Source organism: Watersipora subatra, chromosome 9 (assembly GCF_963576615.1).
Source record: "Watersipora subatra chromosome 9, tzWatSuba1.1, whole genome shotgun sequence".
NCBI classification, from domain to species: domain Eukaryota; kingdom Metazoa; phylum Bryozoa; class Gymnolaemata; order Cheilostomatida; family Watersiporidae; genus Watersipora; species Watersipora subatra.
Genome location: NC_088716.1, coordinates 62,114,696 through 62,136,611, shown reverse-complemented (window position 1 = coordinate 62,136,611; position 21,916 = coordinate 62,114,696). Strand labels below are relative to the sequence as shown.

Sequence of the window (21,916 nt, the reverse complement as noted above, 5' to 3'; positions counted from 1 at the left end):
GCTTATTCAACAGTCATTCCTTCATACGTTCTGTAATGCTAAACTGAGCAAATGTTTAATTTCTGTTCAAACGTTAAAAAACGTATTTTATAATATTTGCCATTAGCTGCGGTGAAAAGGAGGTGAGTTTAAATAGAGCTTGAGACATATTGACCCCCTTATGGCCATGTGTCTCTCTTACAGTTCTCTTGTCAACACACAAGAATGAGACTGTTTTCTTAGGCCTAATACTATTCTTATCCGTTTGTTCAGCCCAATCATGCGATTGCCGAGCTTACATTTTCGACTCGTATTGTTACTACATGTATTCATTATGTAAGGTTACGTGTAACTAACAATAATTCGTCATATCGCTGTTCTTTTGTATCGTTCGATTATGACATGTCGTTGTTTTACGTCTTAGCGGTTGTGATTAGGGTCAGCTCGGCCCTTTAGTTAAGCTTTGTTTTCAGTACTTGCACCTGATGGATATGTTTGGACAAGCTCTGTGTGCTCAATCAATCGCGGGTAAGCTATCCATATACCTCTCTGTTTGCTAGGTTCTTCATCACGGCAGCCTTGCAGTCCTTATCCAGCCTGTTTGCACATACAATCATGTTGATAGGTGAGTGTGAATGTTCTTTTCTTGTGTTATGAGATAAAAAAGCCAATAAAATGTCTATATATTAGAGGAATGTTTTTGATAATGACCAGCCGGTGTTCACTCAATCTGCACATATACAAATGTGTAGGCGTAGATACAGTATGTACAAATGTATAGGCGGTTGTACAGTGCGTACAAATGTGGTGGTAATACGTTGTATACCATTGTATAGATGGAGATACAGTGTATACAAATGATTAAGAATATTTATATGTTATGTGTAACAAGCTTGTAATCTTGCAAACTTTCTTTGGTTAACATTTGTAAATCTATTGGAATATATAGAAATTTTCTAATAATGTCAACCTATCTTTTGGATCTATATTGTATGATACTTCGCAGCTAACTTATGCTTCAAGAATTGCAAAGAAGAATTTTCAAAGAACTTCTTGTGCAACTTATATCTATCGAGTAATACCATTTCTTAAAGCCAAGTTGTTTTCTTCTTTGTGACAACTAAATCAAAAAATCACTTCTCCAGTAGAACCCTTGTATACAATGATGTCACTATATAATGACACTACAATGATGTCGCTATATTATGCATTTTATGGGTTGACATAGTATCATAATATGACTTGTAGGTAACAATTCAAGTGAAAATAATTTGTTGACTCAGCTATAATGCAAGGAGCAAGAAATGCTCTCACATTTTTTGCCGCTTAAAAAATATGTAGCCGTACCTCAACACAACTCGTTGGTTACAACACAGTTGTCACTTGAAAGTTAATGACATGCTCCTACATATTAATATTTAGCTAGACATTTTAGCTATTTCTATCGTAAATTCTGACTCACTATTGTAGATAAGCTGCAAGGAAGCAGGTAATAAATTCTAGTGTAGTCAGAGCTCAACCTGAGCTTTACCATGTCAACAATACCAGTCAATAAAAGACCTAGTCATATGGACAAACCATCGCCTATACCTCATACAAGGGTTGACGATGAGGCGGTCATAGAATCAATGTTCTCTATGGGCAAGAAACTAGGTCAAGGTAGTTTTGGGATTGTGAGAGAGGCTGTCGACATCAACACAGGCAAAAAGTGGGCAGTAAAAGCTGTCAACAAAGAGAAGGTTAGCCGGTGCATGTATATTACGTCAATTTAGACTTGTAATGTGTGTGTTTGCTGTTGTCTTCACTTGTCCTATGTAATTTCTCAGGCTGGAAGCTCTGCAGTCAAACTCCTTGAACGGGAAGTAAGCATATTGAAAAGAGTGAATCATCACCATATCATTCATTTGGAACAGGTTTTTGAAACCTCCAAGGTATGTTATGAAAGTCATAATGTATTTTCTATTAGTTTTAACGTATGTTATGATAGATATGTTTTGGGTGTTATATAGAACCACAAAGAAAAAGGGTAAACAACCAATAGTTAAGACACAAAAAAGTCGAGTAGTTGAGGCTGGAATAAGAAGTCGAGTAGTTAAGGCATGAATAAGAAGTTGAATAGTTAAGGCATGAATAAGAAGTCGAGTAGTTAAGGCAAGAATAAGAAGTCAAGTAGTTAAGGCCTGAATAAGAAGTCGAGTAGTTAAGGCAATAATAAGAAGTCCAGTAGTTAAGGCATGACTAAGAAGTCAAGTAGTTAAGGCCTGAATAAGAAGTCAAGTAGTTAAGGCATGAATAAGAAGTCGAGTAGTTAAGGCAATAATAAGAAGTCCAGTAGTTTAGGCCTGAATAATAAGTCAAGTAGTTAAGGCATGAATAAGAAGTCGAGTAGTTAAGGCATGAATAAGAAGTCGAGTAGTTAAGGCATGAATAATAAGTCGAGTAGTTAAGGCATGAATAAGAAGTCGAGTAGTTAAGGCATGAATAAGAAGTCGAGTAGTTAAGGCAATAATAAGAAGTCCAGTAGTTAAGGCATGACTAAGAAGTCAAGTAGTTAAAGCCTGAATAAGAAGTCGAGTAGTTATGGCATGAATAAGAAGTCGAGTAGTTAAGGCAATAATAAGAAGTCTAGTAGTTAGGGCCTGAATAAGAAGTCAAGTAGTTAAGGCATGAATAAGAAGTCCAGTAGTTAAGGCATGAATAAGAAGTCGAGTAGTTAAGGTATGAATAAGGAGTCGAGTAGTTAAGGCATGAATAATAAGTCGAGTAGTTAAGGCATGACTAAGAAGTCCAGTAGTTAAGGCCTGAATAAGAAGTCGAGTAGTTAAGGCATGAATAAGAAGTCAAGTAGTTAAGGCATGAATAAGAAGTCCAGTAGTTAATGCATGAATAAGAAGTCGAGTAGTTAAGGCATGAATAATAAGTCGATTAGTTAAGGCATGAATAAGAAGTCCAGTAGTTAAGGCATGAATAAGGAGTCGAGTAGTTAAGGCATGAATAATAAGTCAAGTAGTTAAGGCATGAATAAGAAGTCCAGTAGTTAACGCATGAATAAGAAGTCCAGTAGTTAAGGCATGACTAAGAAGTTGAGTAGTTAAGGCATGAATAAGAAGTCGATTAGTTAAGGCATGAATAAGAAGTCCAGTAGTTAAGGCAATAATAAGAAGTCCAGTAGTTAAGGCCTGAATAAGAAGTCAAGTAGTTAAGGCATGAATAAGAAGTCGAGTGGTTAAGGCATGAATAAGAAGTCGAGTAGTTAAGGCATGAATAATAAGTCGAGTAGTTAAGGCCTGAATAAGAAGTCAAGTAGTTAAGGCATGAATAAGAAGTCGAGTAGTTAAGGCATGAATAAGAAGTCGAGTAGTTAAGGCATGAATAATAAGTCGAGTAGTTAAGGCATGACTAAGAAGTCAAGTAGTTAAGGCCTGAATAAGAAGTCGAGTAGTTATGGCATGAATAAGAAGTCGAGTAGTTAAGGCAATGATAAGAAGTCCAGTAGTTAAGGCCTGAATAAGAAGTCGAGTAGTTAAGGCAATGATAAGAAGTCCAGTAGTTAAGGCCTGAATAAGAAGTTAAGTAGTTAAGGCATGAATAAGAAGTCGAGTAGTTAAGGCATGAATAAGAAGTCAAGTAGTTAAGGCATGAATAAGAAGTCGAGTAGTTAAGGCATGAATAAGAAGTCGAGTAGTTAAGGCATGAATAATAAGTCGAGTAGTTAAGGCATGAATAAGAAGTCGAGTAGTTAAGGCATGAATAATAAGTCGAGTAGTTAAGGCATGACTAAGAAGTCAAGTAGTTAAGGCATGAATAAGAAGTCGAGTAGTTAAGGCATGAATAAGAAGTCGAGTAGTTAAGGCATGAATAATAAGTCGAGTAGTTAAGGCATGACTAAGAAGTCAAGTAGTTAAGGCCTGAATAAGAAGTCGAGTAGTTATGGCATGACTAAGAAGTCGAGTAGTTAAGGCAATGATAAGAAGTCCAGTAGTTAAGGCCTGAATAAGAAGTCGAGTAGCTAAGGCAATGATAAGAAGTCCAGTAGTTAAGGCCTGAATAAGAAGTCGAGTAGTTAAGGCATGACCAAGAAGTCGAATAGTTAACCCATGAATAAGAAGTCGATTAGTTAAGGCATGAATAAGAAGTCGAGTAGTTAAGGCATGAATAAGAAGTTGAGTAGTTAAGGCATGAATAAGAAGCCGAGTAGTTAAGGCATGAATAAGAAGTCGAGTAGTTAAGGCATGAATAAGAAGTCGAGTAGTTAAGGCCTGAATAAGAAGTTGAGTAGTTAAGGCATGACTAAGGAGTCGAGTAGTTAAGGCATGAATAAGAAGTCGAGTAGTTAAGGCATGAATAAGGAGTCGAGTAGTTAAGGCATGAATAATAAGTCAAGTAGTTAAGGCATGAATAAGAAGTCCAGTAGTTAATGCATGAATAAGAAGTCAAGTGGTTAAGGCATGACTAAGGAGTCGAGTAGTTAAGGCATGAATAAGAAGTCGATTAGTTAAGGCATGAATAAGAAGTCGAGTAGTTAAGGCATGAATAAGAAGTTGAGTAGTTAAGGCATGAATAAGAAGCCGAGTAGTTAAGGCATGAATAAGAAGTCGAGTAGTTAAGGCATGAATAAGAAGTCGAGTAGTTAAGGCCTGAATAAGAAGTTGAGTAGTTAAGGCATGACTAAGGAGTCGAGTAGTTAAGGCATGAATAAGAAGTCGAGTAGTTATGGCATGAATAAGAAGTCGAGTAGTTAAGGCAATGATAAGAAGTCCAGTAGTTAAGGCCTGAATAAGAAGTCGAGTAGTTAAGGCAATGATAAGAAGTCCAGTAGTTAAGGCCTGAATAAGAAGTCGAGTAGTTAAGGCATGACCAAGAAGTCGAATAGTTAACCCATGAATAAGAAGTCGATTAGTTAAGGCATGAATAAGAAGTCGAGTAGTTAAGGCATGAATAAGAAGTTGAGTAGTTAAGGCATGAATAAGAAGCCGAGTAGTTAAGGCATGAATAAGAAGTCGAGTAGTTAAGGCATGAATAAGAAGTCGAGTAGTTAAGGCCTGAATAAGAAGTTGAGTAGTTAAGGCATGACTAAGGAGTCGAGTAGTTAAGGCATGAATAAGAAGTCGAGTAGTTAAGGCATGAATAAGGAGTCGAGTAGTTAAGGCATGAATAATAAGTCAAGTAGTTAAGGCATGAATAAGAAGTCCAGTAGTTAATGCATGAATAAGAAGTCAAGTAGTTAAGGCATGACTAAGGAGTCGAGTAGTTAAGGCATGAATAAGAAGTCGATTAGTTAAGGCATGAATAAGAAGTCGAGTAGTTAAGGCATGAATAAGAAGTTGAGTAGTTAAGGCATGAATAAGAAGCCGAGTAGTTAAGGCATGAATAAGAAGTCGAGTAGTTAAGGCATGAATAAGAAGTCGAGTAGTTAAGGCCTGAATAAGAAGTTGAGTAGTTAAGGCATGACTAAGGAGTCGAGTAGTTAAGGCATGAATAAGAAGTCGAGTAGTTAAGGCATGAATAAGGAGTCGAGTAGTTAAGGCATGAATAATAAGTCAAGTAGTTAAGGCATGAATAAGAAGTCCAGTAGTTAATGCATGAATAAAAAGTCAAGTAGTTAAGGCATGACTAAGGAGTCGAGTAGTTAAGGCATGAATAAGAAGTCGAGTAGTTAAGGCATGAATAAGGAGTCGAGTAGTTAAGGCATGAATAATAAGTCAAGTAGTTAAGGCATGAATAAGAAGTCCAGTAGTTAATGCATGAATAAGAAGTCAAGTAGTTAAGGCATGAATAAGAAGTCAAGTAGTTAAGGTATGAGTAAGAAGTCAAGTAGTTAAGGCACAAGGAAGCAGTCGAGTAGTTAAGGCGCGAGTAAGAAGACAGAGGATTATGCAGGTGAGATGCAGCTATCGAATGCAGTGAATGTGCCTGCGTCTGCTCCCACAACATACCTGTATATTTTATTTTGTTGTAAATTAGTTTCAACATGAACATGGCTGAGAAGACAATAACAATTGTTTTATTGTATTTCATATTGCAAGAGTTGTATAATAAAGCTACCAACCTTGTTATTGATTGTAATTGAAATGTATGTTTGCTAGTAGCTGCATTGTGCATCATCCCATGACAGGCCTTAGCCTGTGCCCTACAGGTGCGCCGGACAGCTGAGAGGTGCCAGCTTAACTCCGCTTTTTTACTGTACCGCTTTGCCATTTTCAATATGTATTCAAACTTGTGCTGTTCACATCGCAGACTTGTCTAAGCCTGTCAGAGTGATGATGATGTCAAGACCATTCGAGATTTATTTGCATTTGTCCAAAAGTTTACAATTCTCGATGTCAAACCTGTCAAAATTACAGCTGACAAGTTCAAAGTCGGTGTTGCTATTCGCGTTTCAGTTTACGCTGCCACTACCCATTTTTGTATTGTTGTACAAATATGGTATCCGCTTGCAGAAAATGTATTTAGTTATGGAATTGTGTGAACATGGAGAGATTGCGGACATGCTCAAAACTCAGCTGTACTTCAAAGAAGATGAAGCGAGGAAGATTATCGGTGATCTTGCTAGTGCCATTTCTTATCTCCATAAAAATGGTAACAATGATCTCTCTTTGCCGCCGCTCTGTCGTCTTCTAGTTTAAGCTTTCAATGTTAACATCAATATCTCATTTGGTATACCGAATGACTTTGTCCTACTGACCTGGCGATCAACCCATATACATAGTAACTCCTGCATGAGTGACTGTATTTAGTAGTCATATTTAGTATTATATTTATATATAGTATATTTAGTAGTAGTTGATGCACATTAAAAGTGCTGTGCTGAGGAAGGTGTTGATAGAGGGGATGCAACTTTAGCTATTAAATAATTTAATTAAACTTTTCTATAGTATGACAACATGTTCACATATCAAAATAGTTACTCGCTGATATATGAAAAGATTCAACATTTTAGTGAATGTAATAAGAGATGACGATTGGCTCAATACCGGTGTAGTAGCTTTTGATATCGATTGCTGCACACGAAGATAAGAATTGTATTATTTGCTTACAGCTGATAATTGGGCAAAGCATAAGATGCTAGAGACAGTATTTTACTTAAATAATGCCAAACATACATGGATACGCGTGTCAGAGATATACTAGATAGATTTTAGGTTTTGTGGGCTGTTCCTGTATAAACTGTTTTCTTGCTTCTTGTAGATATCGTGCATCGGGACCTCAAGCTAGAGAATATTCTTGTGCACAAGAACGAAGAAAGCAACGATCTACACATAAAGGTGTGACTCGCGCCACCAACTTTAATTGCAGATTAGTGTCATAGCTAGGCAAATATTAGCCCAAGAGAAATGCTTTTGTTATATAATCCATCACACGGGTGCTAGTTTGGAAAATGATCTGCGTGTGTGTTCAGTTTGCGAGCTATGTTAGGTTAGGAGATGGTGAAGTTGTTTTACCCATGAATAATTTATAGCTCATATTTCTAGTACATTTACATTGTCTAACTACTTGTGAATATAAATATTGCTTTCCAGCTCACCTGCTCTGTTGGTCGATTTGTCTACTGGTAACAGGTGACTAGTGATATGAAAGGGTATTATGGCTATCAGATAGTTAGTCTTTCCCGAATTTGAATAAGTCTCATAATAACATCGGTTGCTTTAAAAAAATTCTTTGTCTAATTTTTCTAGACACAACAGTTGTCTACTTTCCTAGCTGTTACTCAGTTTGTAGACACACCTGCTGTCTATATTCTTAGCTGTTGCTCAGTTTGTATACATGCAGTTGTCTAGTTTCCTAGCGGTTACTCAGTTTGTAGACCCACAGCTGTCTAGTTTCCTAGCTGTTACTCAGTTTGTAGACCCACAGCTGTCTAGTTTCCTAGCTGTTACTCAGTTTGTATACACACAGCTGTCTAGTTTCCTAGCTGTTACTCAGTTTGTATACACACAGTTGTCTAGTTTCCTAGCTGTTACTCAGTTTGTATACACACAGCTGTCTAGTTTCCTAGCTGTTACTCAGTTTGTATACACACAGTTGTCTAGTTTCCTAGCGGTTACTCAGTTTGTATACACACAGCTGTCTAGTTTCCTAGCTGTTACTCAGTTTGTATACACACAGTTGTCTAGTTTCCTAGCTGTTACTCAGTTTGTATACACACAGTTGTCTAGTTTCCTAGCTGTTACTCAGTTTGTATACACACAGTTGTCTAGTTTCCTAGCTGTTACTCAGTTTGTATACACACAGTTGTCTAGTTTCCTAGCTGTTGCTCAGTTTGTATACACACAGTTGTCTAGTTTCCTAGCTGTTACTCAGTTTGTATACACACAGTTGTCTAGTTTCCTAGCTGTTACTCAGTTTGTATACACACAGCTGTCTAGTTTCCTAGCTGTTACTCAGTTTGTATACACACAGTTGTCTAGTTTCTTAGCTGTTGCTCAGTTTGTATACACACAGTTGTCTAGTTTCCTAGCTGTTGCTCAGTTTGCCAAGCTTTGCTTTAGCTTTACTAAATTCTAGTTCAGGTATTTAGTGTAAACATGCAACTCTTGTTGTCAACCTTGCTTACTAGCTAGGATAGAAGCTGGAGACCAGAGCGCTAGTGCAAATGGTTCAGAATAGCTTTTTATTACGTCCTAAAGATACGATTCAGGATGGCTTGGTTATCGTATGCCATCACCTATAATGAAAGCTAGTGGCTTTTAACCTCTACGCCAGGGGTGTCCAAACCTTTTGCAAAAGGGGCCAGATTTGGCGTGTTAAAAATATAGGGGGCCAACCTTGGGAGGAACTTTTCACATATAACAGCAATTAATTTAAATAAATTTTACCGAGCCAATCAATGTTTCATATTTGCTTTTTTATTTTAAGTTCAGCTATCATACGCATGTGTTTTTGGTTCGTTTGAAACATGCATATAAAAATTGCATTGACATTATAATTGAAATTTAATAATCACTTAACTTTTTTAAAACTAACTTTTTGTAACAATTGAACAGAAGTAATTGTACTCTTGAGTACAAATTACATTTGCAACGTGTAACAATATCTCACTATGGCAGTTTAGTATTTATAGAATTTTTAAAAACAATTAAAGAGAAATGAACAAGTAATAGGCATATCAACAAGTGCAGGGCTCATTTAAAATATGACGGTAACTATAAATGTTGATTGGATTTTTAAATGTTTAACACGCAGGCAACAGCGCTTCTGCCCAATTTATTAACCCCTAGAACACTGGTTGTTTTTGTCAGTGGTGTCAGTAACCCTAAGCAATCTGTCCAACGATCCTAAGTTTTTAAACTTTCATTAAATATAATTAAACATGCTCATAATACAATGATCATTTGATGAAACATTAGTCAAAAGGTCGAGCAACTCACAGCAAATGTCATCAAACAGAAAAAAACAGCGCATCAACATTATTTGGGCCAAAACTATAAAAGTTTGTACGACTTTAAAAAAATCATAAAAACGTTTACAGTAGCATCATATTCATTGTGCACATGTTCATCATCATTTTATGACTCAAAATATAGTGGAAAATTATAATTAGTATCATAAAATTTGTTATTTGCATCACAATCATTTATGACCTACCAACAAACGAGTCATATCAATTTTTTCGTGATACCGCTCTAATAAAATTTGTGAAGATAAGTGAAGGAATTGAAGATATTTGAAAACTGTTACAAATGGATGAGACATTTCTGGCTAAACATCCTGTGCAAGAATTAATATGATTGGTTTACGCTGTTACTTAGAAACTGTTTTTGTAAACAAAGCCATGCGAATGCCAGAATTCAAGCCGTTAGGGATTTTGACACTCTCTACGCAGTGCTGGAAAATCGGCCGTTAGGGTTCAAAGGGTTAATTCCACAAGCGGGCCAGATGTTATTGATTTTATGACAGAGGCTGCGGCCAGATGAAAATTCACCCTGGGCCACATTTGGCCGGCGGGCCGGACTTTGGACATGCATGCTCTACGCTTTACCCTTCTTTTACACTTACCCACATCATGGCAGTTTATTCTCTCCTAGCTGACATACATTAGGGATTTTTAAGGTGCTGTCTGTCTTGATAATGAGGAGGGCTGAAGTCTTGTAAAAGCCACCAAATTGGGTCTCCATGTTCTTTACAGGGATAAGTGAAAGTATTTTACGTATCAGTCTTTGCTGTGTTGTAGGTAACAGACTTTGGACTGTCTGTGGTGAAGGATGGAGTGGGGCACGAGAGCATGATGCAGCAGTTCTGTGGTACGCCTATATACATGCCTCCTGAGATCGTCGACAATAAAACCTACAGCCAGCAGTGTGATGTCTGGGCAATGGGTGTCATCACGTATTACCTGTAAGTAGCGCCGTTGCTATCTATTTACACACCGCTGCGATGCATTGGCGAAAGAGAAGATAACTTTTAACTGGTTTCAGTTTTACTAGTGTTTGTTGACTTATTCTAGATAACCTTCACCCCTTCTCTATCATAACCCTATTTTGTTTCTAGCCTAGCTGGCTCACCCCCATTCCGTGCCCGTGATGAGGAGACGCTCTATGAATACATAAAAAAGGGAGAGATAAACTTCAAAGAGAACTATATAAGGGACTGCTCACCAGCAGGTAGCTCATCAGGCTATTCACGCTTATACCTGGAAACTGCTCAATGATACCAATCATTGTTCGGCTTTGAGCCATAACATGTGCTAATAGCTACATAGTACTTACAGAGTGATAATAGTACTTACAGGATGATAATAGTACTTACAGGATGATAATAGTACTTACAGGGTGATAATAGTATTTACAGGGTGATAATATTACTCTAGTTATATAGTATTTACAGGGTGATAATAGTACTTACAGGGTGATAATAGTATTTACAGGGTGATAATAGTATTTACAGGGTGATAATAGTACTCTAGTTATATCGTATTCACAGGGTGATAATAGTACCCACAGGGTGATAATAGTATTTACAGGATGATAATAGTACTCTAGTTATATAGTATTTACAGGGTGATAATAGTACTTTAGTTATATAGTGCTTATAGGGTGATAATAGTACTCTAGTTATATAGTACTTACAGGGTGATAATAGTACTTTAGTTATATAGTACTTACAATTGTGTTGCTTGCAGCGCATCAATGCATTCAAGGTATGCTGAAGGTAGATCCTGCCCATAGATTCACAGCCAGTGAGGTACTCAATCACCAGTGGATCACTGTAAGTCCATTATGGTCACTCGATCTCTACTTTGGGTCATTCTATGATGTATGTTCATACGTGACAGCAAATGTGGCATTTGTACGGCCGCCGATTTACATTTAGTTTGTTCTAAATTATATTTAAAGAATGTGCGACAGCAACTACGTTATTTATTTTGCAGAAATGATTGTAGGCCATTCTATTTTATTTTAGTTAGGAATAATTTCCTCATCAATTAATTTATAATAAAGTATCTGTGTTTGCGTGCAAGCAATAGCAAATAGTCATTGACAAATGCAAAGTATTGTTGTTTAGCCATGTATCTCACTATCTACTTTGTTATCTAAAAATAATTAATTCTATTGACAACGTATTTTCACTATCTCATTTCCTTCAGACATGGGTTTGTAGGACTTTCTTTAAAATAGCTTAAAGATGTGGTTGCGTCAAATTTGAGTTGATCTTAAAAGAAAGCATTTTTTTTCTCTAGCAGTTGATATGTTGTTTGTTGTGTTAGGCAATCTCATTGCCAAGATATTTGAAGAATAAAATCGAAAATATCTGATTGTGGTAAAAACGCTCAGGCCAAAAAAGCATGCCCAGACTTGCCCAAAATGATGTCACCCATGATATATCTGTCAATATATCTCGTATTCACATCGGCTATTTGCGATAAAAGTCTAGTCCTACACGGCTTTATTGGCTTATATATTTTATTTTGTATTTGCTCATGTTGGCTAGAATAAAGTTTTACATCCAGCTACAGATACATTATTATGAATGTTTCAAAGGCCTCAAATAACGAAAATTGAAAATTTGTCTTACTCACTTTTTCCAAATGCTGTGTAAACATTTGCGTACCGACTACCAATTCTACCGGTCTACGGTAATTCTGTCAAGCAAACTATGTAGAATAAGGTCTTTGTATCGGCGAAGTTCCGTCGCTACCCACACTAACGATATACAGCCTCCCAAAAGCCCCGCCCACATTATGCTCGTCGCCTATCCTGGGGGTGGGGCTGTATATCATTGCCCACACCGAAAACTAGTTTCTTACTACCAGTAAGTAAAATAAGCAAGCTGCGTCTTTGAAAAGAATATACATAGGAAAAGAGTTTTAAGGATGAGAAATCTGCTACAAACTGGATTTGAACTCACATTCTCCAGTTCTGCGGACATCCATATACCGCATCCAATTCACTACAATATTCTGCAAATCATGTTTTGCATTATCTTCAACCATATTATTTTATTATATAATTTTTACAAGAAAAAGAATTTCCATCTCGGCATAAAGCTTTTATTAAAAATATTCATCAAGTCGTGGCCACTCACATAGTTTTAGCTGATACAATAAGACAAATTCATCTACTGCAGCAAACTCAAACAAAACATCATGGTTTATGCAGCACACATTCAAGTCTCTCTTTCCCATTTATGGCAGTTTTTACACTGACAAAGCTGCTTCGGCAGGTGGGACCACATAAACATCCTGTAATCAGTAAAACAAATGCAATAAATATATGTCATTCATAGATATGTCATTCTAATGCGTATCTACTGAAAGCTTTCAAATTGGGAGTTAGATAGATTGCGAGTGTAATTTTAAAAACGAATAAATGTTTAACAAAGGCATAAGTATGCCAAGCCAACAATTCGAAGCTTTGGTTCTGGAAATTAAAGATTTGCATTGATCAATCGATTTTTTTCACTTTCTACAAGTGAGAAGTGAACATCTAAAGTCAAATCATAAATCTAATTTACTAGATAAAACTGCCACAGAAAATTTGAAGCAAATGTAGCTAGGTGAACTGATAAAAAATTATAAAATGATGATTAGTGATAGCAAAAAGTTATAATTTTATTAATTAGTACTAAAAATATTACCTTTAGTATATTCATCAATCTACATAAGCCATTGTATTGCTAGATGCTATGGATTAAAAAGAAGCCGTCAAGAACTCACTGTACATACGTATCTCGCTCGCGCAGGAAATTACATTTTAGCCTCAAACAGGGAAATATAATCTGAATGTAAACTCAGCAGTATATCTATAGGAGACTCAAAGTAAAACATAAATTTACCTCCATTCTCCGCTCTTCCTCCGTAGCACTTTAACCACCCGATGCCCAGAAAACTCGGAGTCACCTTCGCAGTAACTTCACAGCAATTTTTACAATTCTGTTGTTCGCCAATAAAACGTGTCGATCGAGTAATTCATTAAAGTAACGATGTTAATTAATTTAGTAAATATCGATGTCCATGCGATTTAATAATAGAGTAAAATCCCTAAATTTGAGATCACAGACAACGCGTTTTACAAGTGATAACATTTATTACGACCTATATAAAAATTTCGCGCTAATGATTGGCTAATGAAGCGCCCTTATATTTATCGCTCGTGGACTCTTTTCAGATGTATCACTAGTTACGTCACGAACGAAGCACCCGCCGGAATGTGAGCTTTTTAAAAGATGGCCTCAATCAAACGCATATATCTCTGGACAGGATTGGTCTACAAAGACAAAAATGACATCAAATTGTAGCTGATGTTTTAGCCTTTCATTGGTCTTAATTTCATTAAATCGACCTTTTTGACGCAACCACATCTTTAATATTTGTTACAAAGCAAGTCTTGCTGCCGATAGAGCTATAAGTGTATCGCTGTTTCACTTCATTCTTCCGGCATCACTAAGGAGGTTAACTTTATTACATGCTGCTTCTCATCGGTACGATTAATCTCATAACTCTAAAGTCATCAACGTCTTATATGTTTTGAACTTGAGTTTTGTTTTGACAAACTTGTCTGAATATTACAAAAACAACACAGGCATAATCTCACATTTTTAGCTGCAATTAACTATGAGAACAGTCTATTTCCTCCATTTTTCACTATATACATTCATATGAAGTAGTGCCAAGCATGAATAAAACTATGTAGTTCACAGCATTTGGATAGGTTCCAGTGAACGGAGGGCAAATCAAGGGTGACAAATCCAGCGTTGGTTTTGTTAGGAATCCACAAAGGACAAAATTATTGCTGCGTCAATTATATAAAATTTATAGATTAAACCTCCTTTCAATGCAGTGGCCTCTGGGTATGGCTGACAACATACTGGCGGAGTTATATATTGTTAATTATGTTTAAATCTGCTAGGTGGGTGGCCTCTGTGTGGTACTCTTTCAATTGTCTTGCGGTTCATGTAACAAGTTATTTCACAGTCTATAAATGTTAAACAAGATGCTGAATGCACTCCTGTACTCAGAAGGCTGTACTGTAAAAGACTGCGAGACTGTAGCTACAATTAGGTAGTTTTGGTAAGTTCTGGTAAATACATGTATTAGCATAAACGTCTACTACATGCGCGTACATTATGATCTTCAGCTTAGTACATCATGTCATCATCATCATACCTGCCCATACCTTTATCTAATTATCTGAGGAAAACCTTACGTTACCTGGCAGACATAGTTGCCTTACTTTACCTGGCAGACATAGTTACCTTACTTTACCTAGCAGACATAGTTGCCTTACTTTACCTGGCAGACATAGTTACCTTACTTTATCTAGCAGACATAGTTACCTTACTTTACCTGGCAGACATAGTTACCTTACATTACCTGGCAGACATAGTTACCTTACGTTACCTGGCAGACATAGTTACCTTACTTTACCTGGCAGACATAGTTACCTTACGTTACCTGGCAGACATAGTTACCTTACTTTAACTGGCAGACATAGTTACCTTACGTTACCTGGCAGACATAGTTACCTTACTTTACCTGGCAGACATAATTCAAGAGGTTGAAACAAAACATCTCATCATTTGTTTTCACCCCAGATGGTGCACCATAGCTGTGAACTCAGTTTGGGTCACAACTTTTAGTCAGGTTAAGTGAGGCAAACTCAGGTGTGCTTACAGAAACGATGGCATTTTGTTTTCAAACTTTTAACCTTGAGCTGGTTGGGCTTGAAATTTTTATAAATCTGTAATCTGTTTCCTTTTTATCAGCCAACTTGAGATCACAAACAATTATTGAATGACTAATCACCATGTTTGAGCATGGATTCTTCTGTATGGCATAACCGGTTCTCTCATCTGTTGATAATAAATAAAGGTGAGTGTGTCTGCTGCTGGCTGGGCCCTGCACGGAATGGCTGCACCGAGTTGTGCTTCTCTTTCGCATGTCATTCTGGACAACTCTTAGCGACCTTCGCTGGCTCTGTACGATTTAGCCGTTAATGATAACTGGCACTTCAAGCATCTTGAGAGGAGACCTTTCACTAGTACTTGTAGTGTAAACTCCCGTAGGCTGTAGAACATCCAGAAGAAAATTGCAAAGCAAACATGAGCTGATCTACTCGTCTTCTGCTAGTCGATGCAAAGTCGATGCAATCATGGTAAAGATGTACATGTACTTACACTAGATTTTAGTAGAATTTATTCGAAGGTATCTGTGTTTTTCTAGCATGCGCAATTGCTTTTCATGTTTGAGGTGATCTGACTGTCAGGATGTTTCAAGATTAAAATAGGAAAAAAACTTGATTGCGGTTAGCACGCTTGGATCAAGCGACGGCGCGATTATGACGTTTATAGTCGCAAATAGTTCTACAGAATAGAGACACGCGTAACACTGCAACTTGAGCGATGTCAACTATAGCAATGATAGCAACTTGTGATGTCATTTTGCATATATTTTTTGTCCGGGCTCTATTTTTAACCGCGATCAAGTTGTTTCGGTTTTAATCTTGAAACATCCTGGCAATCAGATCACCTCAAACACCAAAAACAATTGCAAATGATAGAAAAATACTGATACTTTCTACCGAAATCTGCTAAAATTTAGGGTAAATTCTTCTTTAAGTATAGCTTTGATTGCCCACTAGCTGTATTATAACTTGGTTTAGGGTATTCACAATGGCACCACAAGAGGCAATGTTCTCGAGCTAATGAAGCAGTGGAAGGACGATCTCGGAGAGGAGAATGAGTTCGAAAGATCAGAGACCACGCTAAGCGTCCCTGTTGAGTCCATTGACCAAATTTCTCATTGTAATCTCCAAGATGGGCCTGCTGAGAAAAGTCCTCATAAAGCAACAGTAAGTTGGTCGACTGTCTCCCCGTTTGTCATTGTTGCACCCAGCTACATTCTTTTGCTTGCGCTCTATATTATGGACTGAGCTAGTTGTACTTTGTACTTCGTTATGAAGTAAAACACTATTGCTCATGTTTAGGTTGGCCTTAGATTGCTATCTGAAGTTCATACACTTTACATTTTTAATTGTAGTGCCATAAAACAATTTTGGTAATCATGTCATGCTTGCTCTGTATTCGCATATATGCTCTTAATCTCCTTCATTTCGGAAATTATGTTTTTCCTCGCTTTAATTAATGCCTTTTAGTTATTGTTTAACTGGTCAAGTTTTTCTATCATACTCCGAATATTTAAGCAAGCAAGCTTTATTTTATAACCCAAGCCATTTTTGATCATATCAGTATTCTCTTAATCTAAAAATTCTTAAATTTTTTGTTTCGAGTTGATAGATTTGGCATCCATTTTATTTGCTTATTATGTTCTTCTAGTCCCTTCTAGTCAACATCTAGTCTGAATTTATAGATTTATACAGTCGCTGTTGTTGTTGTTGTTGTCATTCTTCTTATAATTGGTTTATGTTTACTTTAACTCTTCTAGAAAGGTAATAAGTCCCGATCAGCCGGCTCCCGTCCCCTGCATAGTGGTAACCATAACATTTCCAGAGCTTCCTTTAACTTTGCACTGAGGCAGCAAGTTGCCAGCACTCATACTAACAGATCTTACTTATCTAACACGAGTGCGCCGAGTGTGCTCTCACGTAACCGTAACTCGGCCTCTGTCGGCCAACCACCCTCTCCCGGGTCTCTTCTTAACTCACCCGAGCCAACCTCTGACGGCAACGATAGAACCAGCCACAGTGGTGGGTCTACTGTTTTTTGAAACTCGGTCTGCCTGACAGTTAAAAATTATTTTGTAGTTTTGTAAAGTAGTTTCTGAAATTTATACAGATTACAGATATAGCCGTAGAATGTTTTAAAGGAGGCGTACAATGAGGATTCTATCTACTTACCATAGTAATAACTCGCTCATCCTTTGATTTATTTGTTTGTCAAAAACAAATTTAGGTTTTCCTTTAAGCGATAAGATCTTTAATTGATGGACTTTTGTTTGCATTCTATTGCTGCCCACATGTATACATGTATGTTATTCTTTGTAAATGCTTCAAAAAATTGATAAAAACTAAAATAAAAATCATCTAGTAATAAGCTTATTTGATTTCTGAAAGATGACAGTGGCTCTAATGACGGTGACTCTAATGACAGTGACTCTAGTGACGGTGACTCTAATGACGGTGACTCTAATGACAGTGACTCTAGTGACAGTGGCTCTAATGACGGTGACTCTAATGACGGTGACTCTAATGACGGTGACTCTAATGACGGTGACTCTAATGACGGTGACTCTAATGACGGTGACTCTAATGACGGTGACTCTAATGATACAATATAATAATAAAACAATTCTTGTTTGATAACATCGCCCTAACATTATATTAGCAGTAGAATTCGTTTTTGACAAACACCTCGAGTAAAAGAAAACAACACACAAAAAAGTATTATCGATGAGGCTTTTAAATTTTACATAACTATAACAACAGTAATTCAAATTCATAGTTGACCTGTCTTATTGCTCATAGCCAAGCTTGCTCAGTACAATTTGTCTCACGAGGAACTTACTCCTGATTGAAACAAAGTTGTCTGTTCTGTAACGGTTTTATGTGAAATGAGCAGACATTGTTGCTGTTGCGCCTCCTTTAATATCATTCATGGCTGCAGAGTTTAAATATAAATGCACTGCTTGGCAAGAATAATCTCATGTCATGTCAACTGAAAGTTCAGTGGAGACTCTTCAAATATCTTTCCTGCTTCATATACGGTCAAACCTTGACTCGCTATCAATCACCTCCACATAAAAATTACTTACATGAAACGTAAAATTTGAGCACATATTTGTCATGACAGGATGTCTAAAACTTGGAGAATTCTAATTTTTCAAGTAAAAGTAATATAGATAATGGAAATTAAAGTTCTAGCATAAAGATTATATAACTCAGGTTAATTCAAAGTATATCTACCGTATGTTAAAGTCCAAGTTATCTAGTGTAAGTTAAGGCAAGTCTATTTCTATCACTCAAACTGTTCCTGAACTTACTCACTGTTGAGTAAGTTGAGGAGTAGTTCACTTCCGTTCACGTGTTTCTGATGTCTGGTAACAATAAAAACTTATTTTCATTTATTCTTATTTGAATATTTTAATTTTTACACATAATTTAGATTTTTTGTATTTGGTTTTTTACATGGTTTCATATGTCGTTGCTTTAGTGTTCCGTGTAACTAACTTAAGTATAATTATTCTTTGTTTTAAGTTTTAGAACACGTTAGACAAAATACAATGTATTCTAATAAAAAGTATTTGCTCAAATATATCACGGTGTCGATGTATGCAGTGAATATCGAAACGGGGTAACTTTGTATGTCAAGGTTTGATTGTCCTTGTTTTGTTAGCCTGGTCACCTGTCTTTGATGACAATGTTAAAACATGCTTGCTCCAGTATGTTCTTAGTGTCAGGTGACATCCTGCGTTACCCACTTGTACACATGCTTCACGTGGCAGCCCTTGCCGCTTTATTAGTTATTGCTTGTGGTTTGAAGTGCTGCTTTCAATTCTCTTCGTGTCACCACTAGTTCTATAAAAAGGTTGACTTGCAATAAAATTCACATTACAGTTATTTGGTATCAAAAGATTCACCATGTCTTACTCCGTTGTGTTGTAGGTGCCAAATATGTGGAAATGTAATTACAAGCTCCTAAAAGCTATAAAACGAACAGTTATTCGTAGCCACACGAGACCGCTGTAGTTTGGATTCTCTTTCCAAAACGGCTCAAATGGGACATACTTGTTACAAGATGGTTTCTGTTTACAGTTTCATGCAACCTCATTCGTCGAAATATTTTCACAAATATACTTCACGCATTCAATAAAACCATGTCTATTGTTCTTACACATCTGTTTTATCGGCATCATAATGCTGTCACTTTTAGCACTGAAATCTTATAACTTACCGTAAAAAAATCGTTAAACTTTTTAACCTTAGCTCGAAGGAGTCTGTATCATTGTCTGATAATCATGACGAGCCTGTTGGTCACCTGTGATAATTGAAAAGTGCTGCAAACATTATTTGCGAAGTATTGGGTCACATGATCAGATTACGACTTGACGATTGAATAATGCCGAAACAAAACTGTAAAGTAGCGAGCATCTATATTTGATACGGGGTCTTCGGTAAAACCTGAAGTGTTTGTCAAAAATAGTGCTACGATAAGTTTTATATTGAGCTTTGTATTGGCCTTTCAATTCACGTGAGAACATCACGTGACAAGACAATAACTAAATTTTATGGCTACGTCATCGAAATAAAGAGATTCTAATCTACGGCGGCTTTTCGATTTTGAGCTTTTAAGAGCTTGTCATCACATTTCCACATATTTGGCACCTACAACACAACAGAGTAAGACATGGTGAATCTTTTGATACCAATTAACTGTAATGCGAATTTTGTTGCAAGTCAACCTTTAAGTTTGCTAAAAGACCTGTATTAGTTTCACCTAAACAAGACAGCTGCCAGAGCTCCAGCATCATTGTTACTGAAGCATTTCTCATTTTTTATTGATTACTGTTGTAGTACATAACATTATTATTATTATTACTGTTGTAGTACATAGTATTATTATTATTATTACTGTTGTAGTACATAATATTATTATTATTATTACTGTTGTAGTACAGTATTATTATTACTGTTGTAGTACATATTATTTGCTTATATACAGGTTAGTAGTAACAATTGTGGGTATTTTCAGCATAATTTCATTATTATTACAGCAGGTAAAAAGACTTCGGCCCTAACATCATTGCCATCTTCTCAAAAGTCAAACACTGCCGTACGTAAGAAGGCTGATAAGTCTCCACCTAGCCAAACTATGAAACCGATCAACAGGAAATGAAGCTACGATGACTCTATTTCCGTATATTTAAATGGCTGCATGGCTTTAGCGGCGAGCATTGACAGCATGTTCTCTCATCAAAATGTTAATGTTATTAATTTGTATTAGTTGGAGTTTTTAGGCTTCTCTTGAATTCCATAGGCTGCTCAAATGTTTGACATGGAATGAGATTATGTGTAGGCTCTATTAGTTACTCTGGTCACCTCTAATCTCTATCTGTCAACCGTCCACTCAACATTCCGGCCTTTCTCTAACATAACACTTTATTCTATCAAATAATTTTAGCTAATTGACAAATCCTTGATTTTATTGAAATTTCATTAAATTATATCATTTCGAAGATGGTTGTTCGTCATATCGGTGGCTTCAGTTGGACATAGATCACCTTTTGCCCATATGTGTTCTTCTTCTCTCAGTTACATTTATTCGCCAATGTTTTGAAATTGTTTGCTCGAATATTGCTTAATACAAAATATTTGAATGCCTCAGATGTTCCGGTCTAGCATCAACGAGGTTATGAAATTCCCAAAGAATTCCGATTCATTTTTCAAAAGATTCTTTCTCAGATCGTTATGAGCTATAACAAACCCTCCCAATGCGTCTGTCTCCGAGTTAGCAAAGTTATATATCGTGCAATTTTAAACATGACAGATTCTCGGCCCGTATATTTTTGTATCTATCTACATGTACAATTAACAAATATAAAGGTTTTATGACTTTTTTCAGACTGTGCCATGCATTTCAAAGATGTGGACAATCCGTCTGTTCTTTGAGATTAATTGTGATTTTTGTTCTAATTCAAAAGTGGTTTGATTTTGCTGTATTGAGTTTGAGCGACTGCCTCATCATATTTTTTTATCAAATGTTAATTGGCATTATGCCAACTCTGTATTACTGTCCGATAGTTGACTGTAAATACCTGTTCTCTTTAATATAAAATCAGGAGTACAATTTACAGCTTCTTTCCTTGTTACCCGAGTCAGCTGGTACGAAACTAGTTTTACTAATGGTTTGTGTAAATATGCCGTACAACTAGGCATGCATTGCACACAGAATCTGGGAAGTCTTGAATTGTTGTACATATATGCTTGGCAAATACTGCCTATTTTTTAATATTAGAAATCTGATGTACTCAGCCAGCTTAATATTAACAGACGTAATAATTATGTCTGTTAATAATTATGTCTGCTAATACTACGTACATTTTATATGTTAATACATATAGTATATTGTACTATATGTATTAACAGATACAAGTACAGTCTAGAGTCAGATAAGTGCAAATGTAGTCTAAAATCACATACTATATATAAAGATGCATATATAGCCTAGAGTCGCATACTCTATGTGCAGATGCATCTATTACATGTAGATCTATCACATGCATTTATTAGTTGTAAAGATGCAAACATGTCTGAAGTCACATAATGTATATTACTATATACTTAGTCATTTGGGTGTGATCACGCAAGTCCATTTCAATCAAGGTTCATATCACCAGACTGATACATCATGCTGTAGACAAGCTCAACGCGAGAGCAAGATGGAATGCATAACGACATGACCATCATTTCCTCAGAGCAGCTTGAGAAGGCACCAACTTTAACTTAGCACAAAATCACTCAGTTTAAATGTCAACTTGGTTACTACT

General features: G+C 36.5%; 1 protein-coding gene across 2 annotated transcripts; it reads left to right on the top strand.

Moving 5' to 3' along the window:
• Positions 1-537: 537 nt before the first annotated feature.
• LOC137403852 (serine/threonine-protein kinase 33-like) lies at positions 538-21,208 on the top strand. Of its 2 annotated transcripts, XM_068089934.1 has the most exons (11): positions 538-604; positions 1,450-1,718; positions 1,806-1,910; positions 6,420-6,558; positions 7,168-7,244; positions 10,151-10,314; positions 10,468-10,580; positions 11,099-11,184; positions 16,077-16,265; positions 16,859-17,120; positions 20,144-21,208. In XM_068089934.1, exons 2-11 carry the CDS (start codon positions 1,512-1,514, stop codon positions 20,263-20,265), a joined length of 1,464 nt encoding a protein of 487 aa, XP_067946035.1. In that variant the 5' UTR covers positions 538-604; positions 1,450-1,511; the 3' UTR covers positions 20,266-21,208. The 2 variants fall into 2 exon arrangements, with proteins under 2 accessions (XP_067946035.1, XP_067946036.1); XM_068089935.1 differs by lacking the exon at positions 16,859-17,120 and having other exon boundaries at positions 16,077-16,269.
• The last annotated feature ends 708 nt before the right edge of the window (positions 21,209-21,916 follow it).

What these genes read in the sequence shown, in the direction of transcription:
- LOC137403852 (XM_068089934.1), top strand. Translation starts at nt 1,512, where the DNA reads ATGTCAACAATACCAGTCAATAAAAGACCTAGTCATATGGACAAACCA. An exon ending in TCAATCACCAGTGGATCACT is followed by an intron (nt 11,185 to 16,076) that starts GTAAGTCCATTA and finishes AACTTGGTTTAG; the next exon opens with GGTATTCACAATGGCACCAC. An exon ending in CGATAGAACCAGCCACAGTG is followed by an intron (nt 17,121 to 20,143) that starts GTGGGTCTACTG and finishes TTATTATTACAG; the next exon opens with CAGGTAAAAAGACTTCGGCC.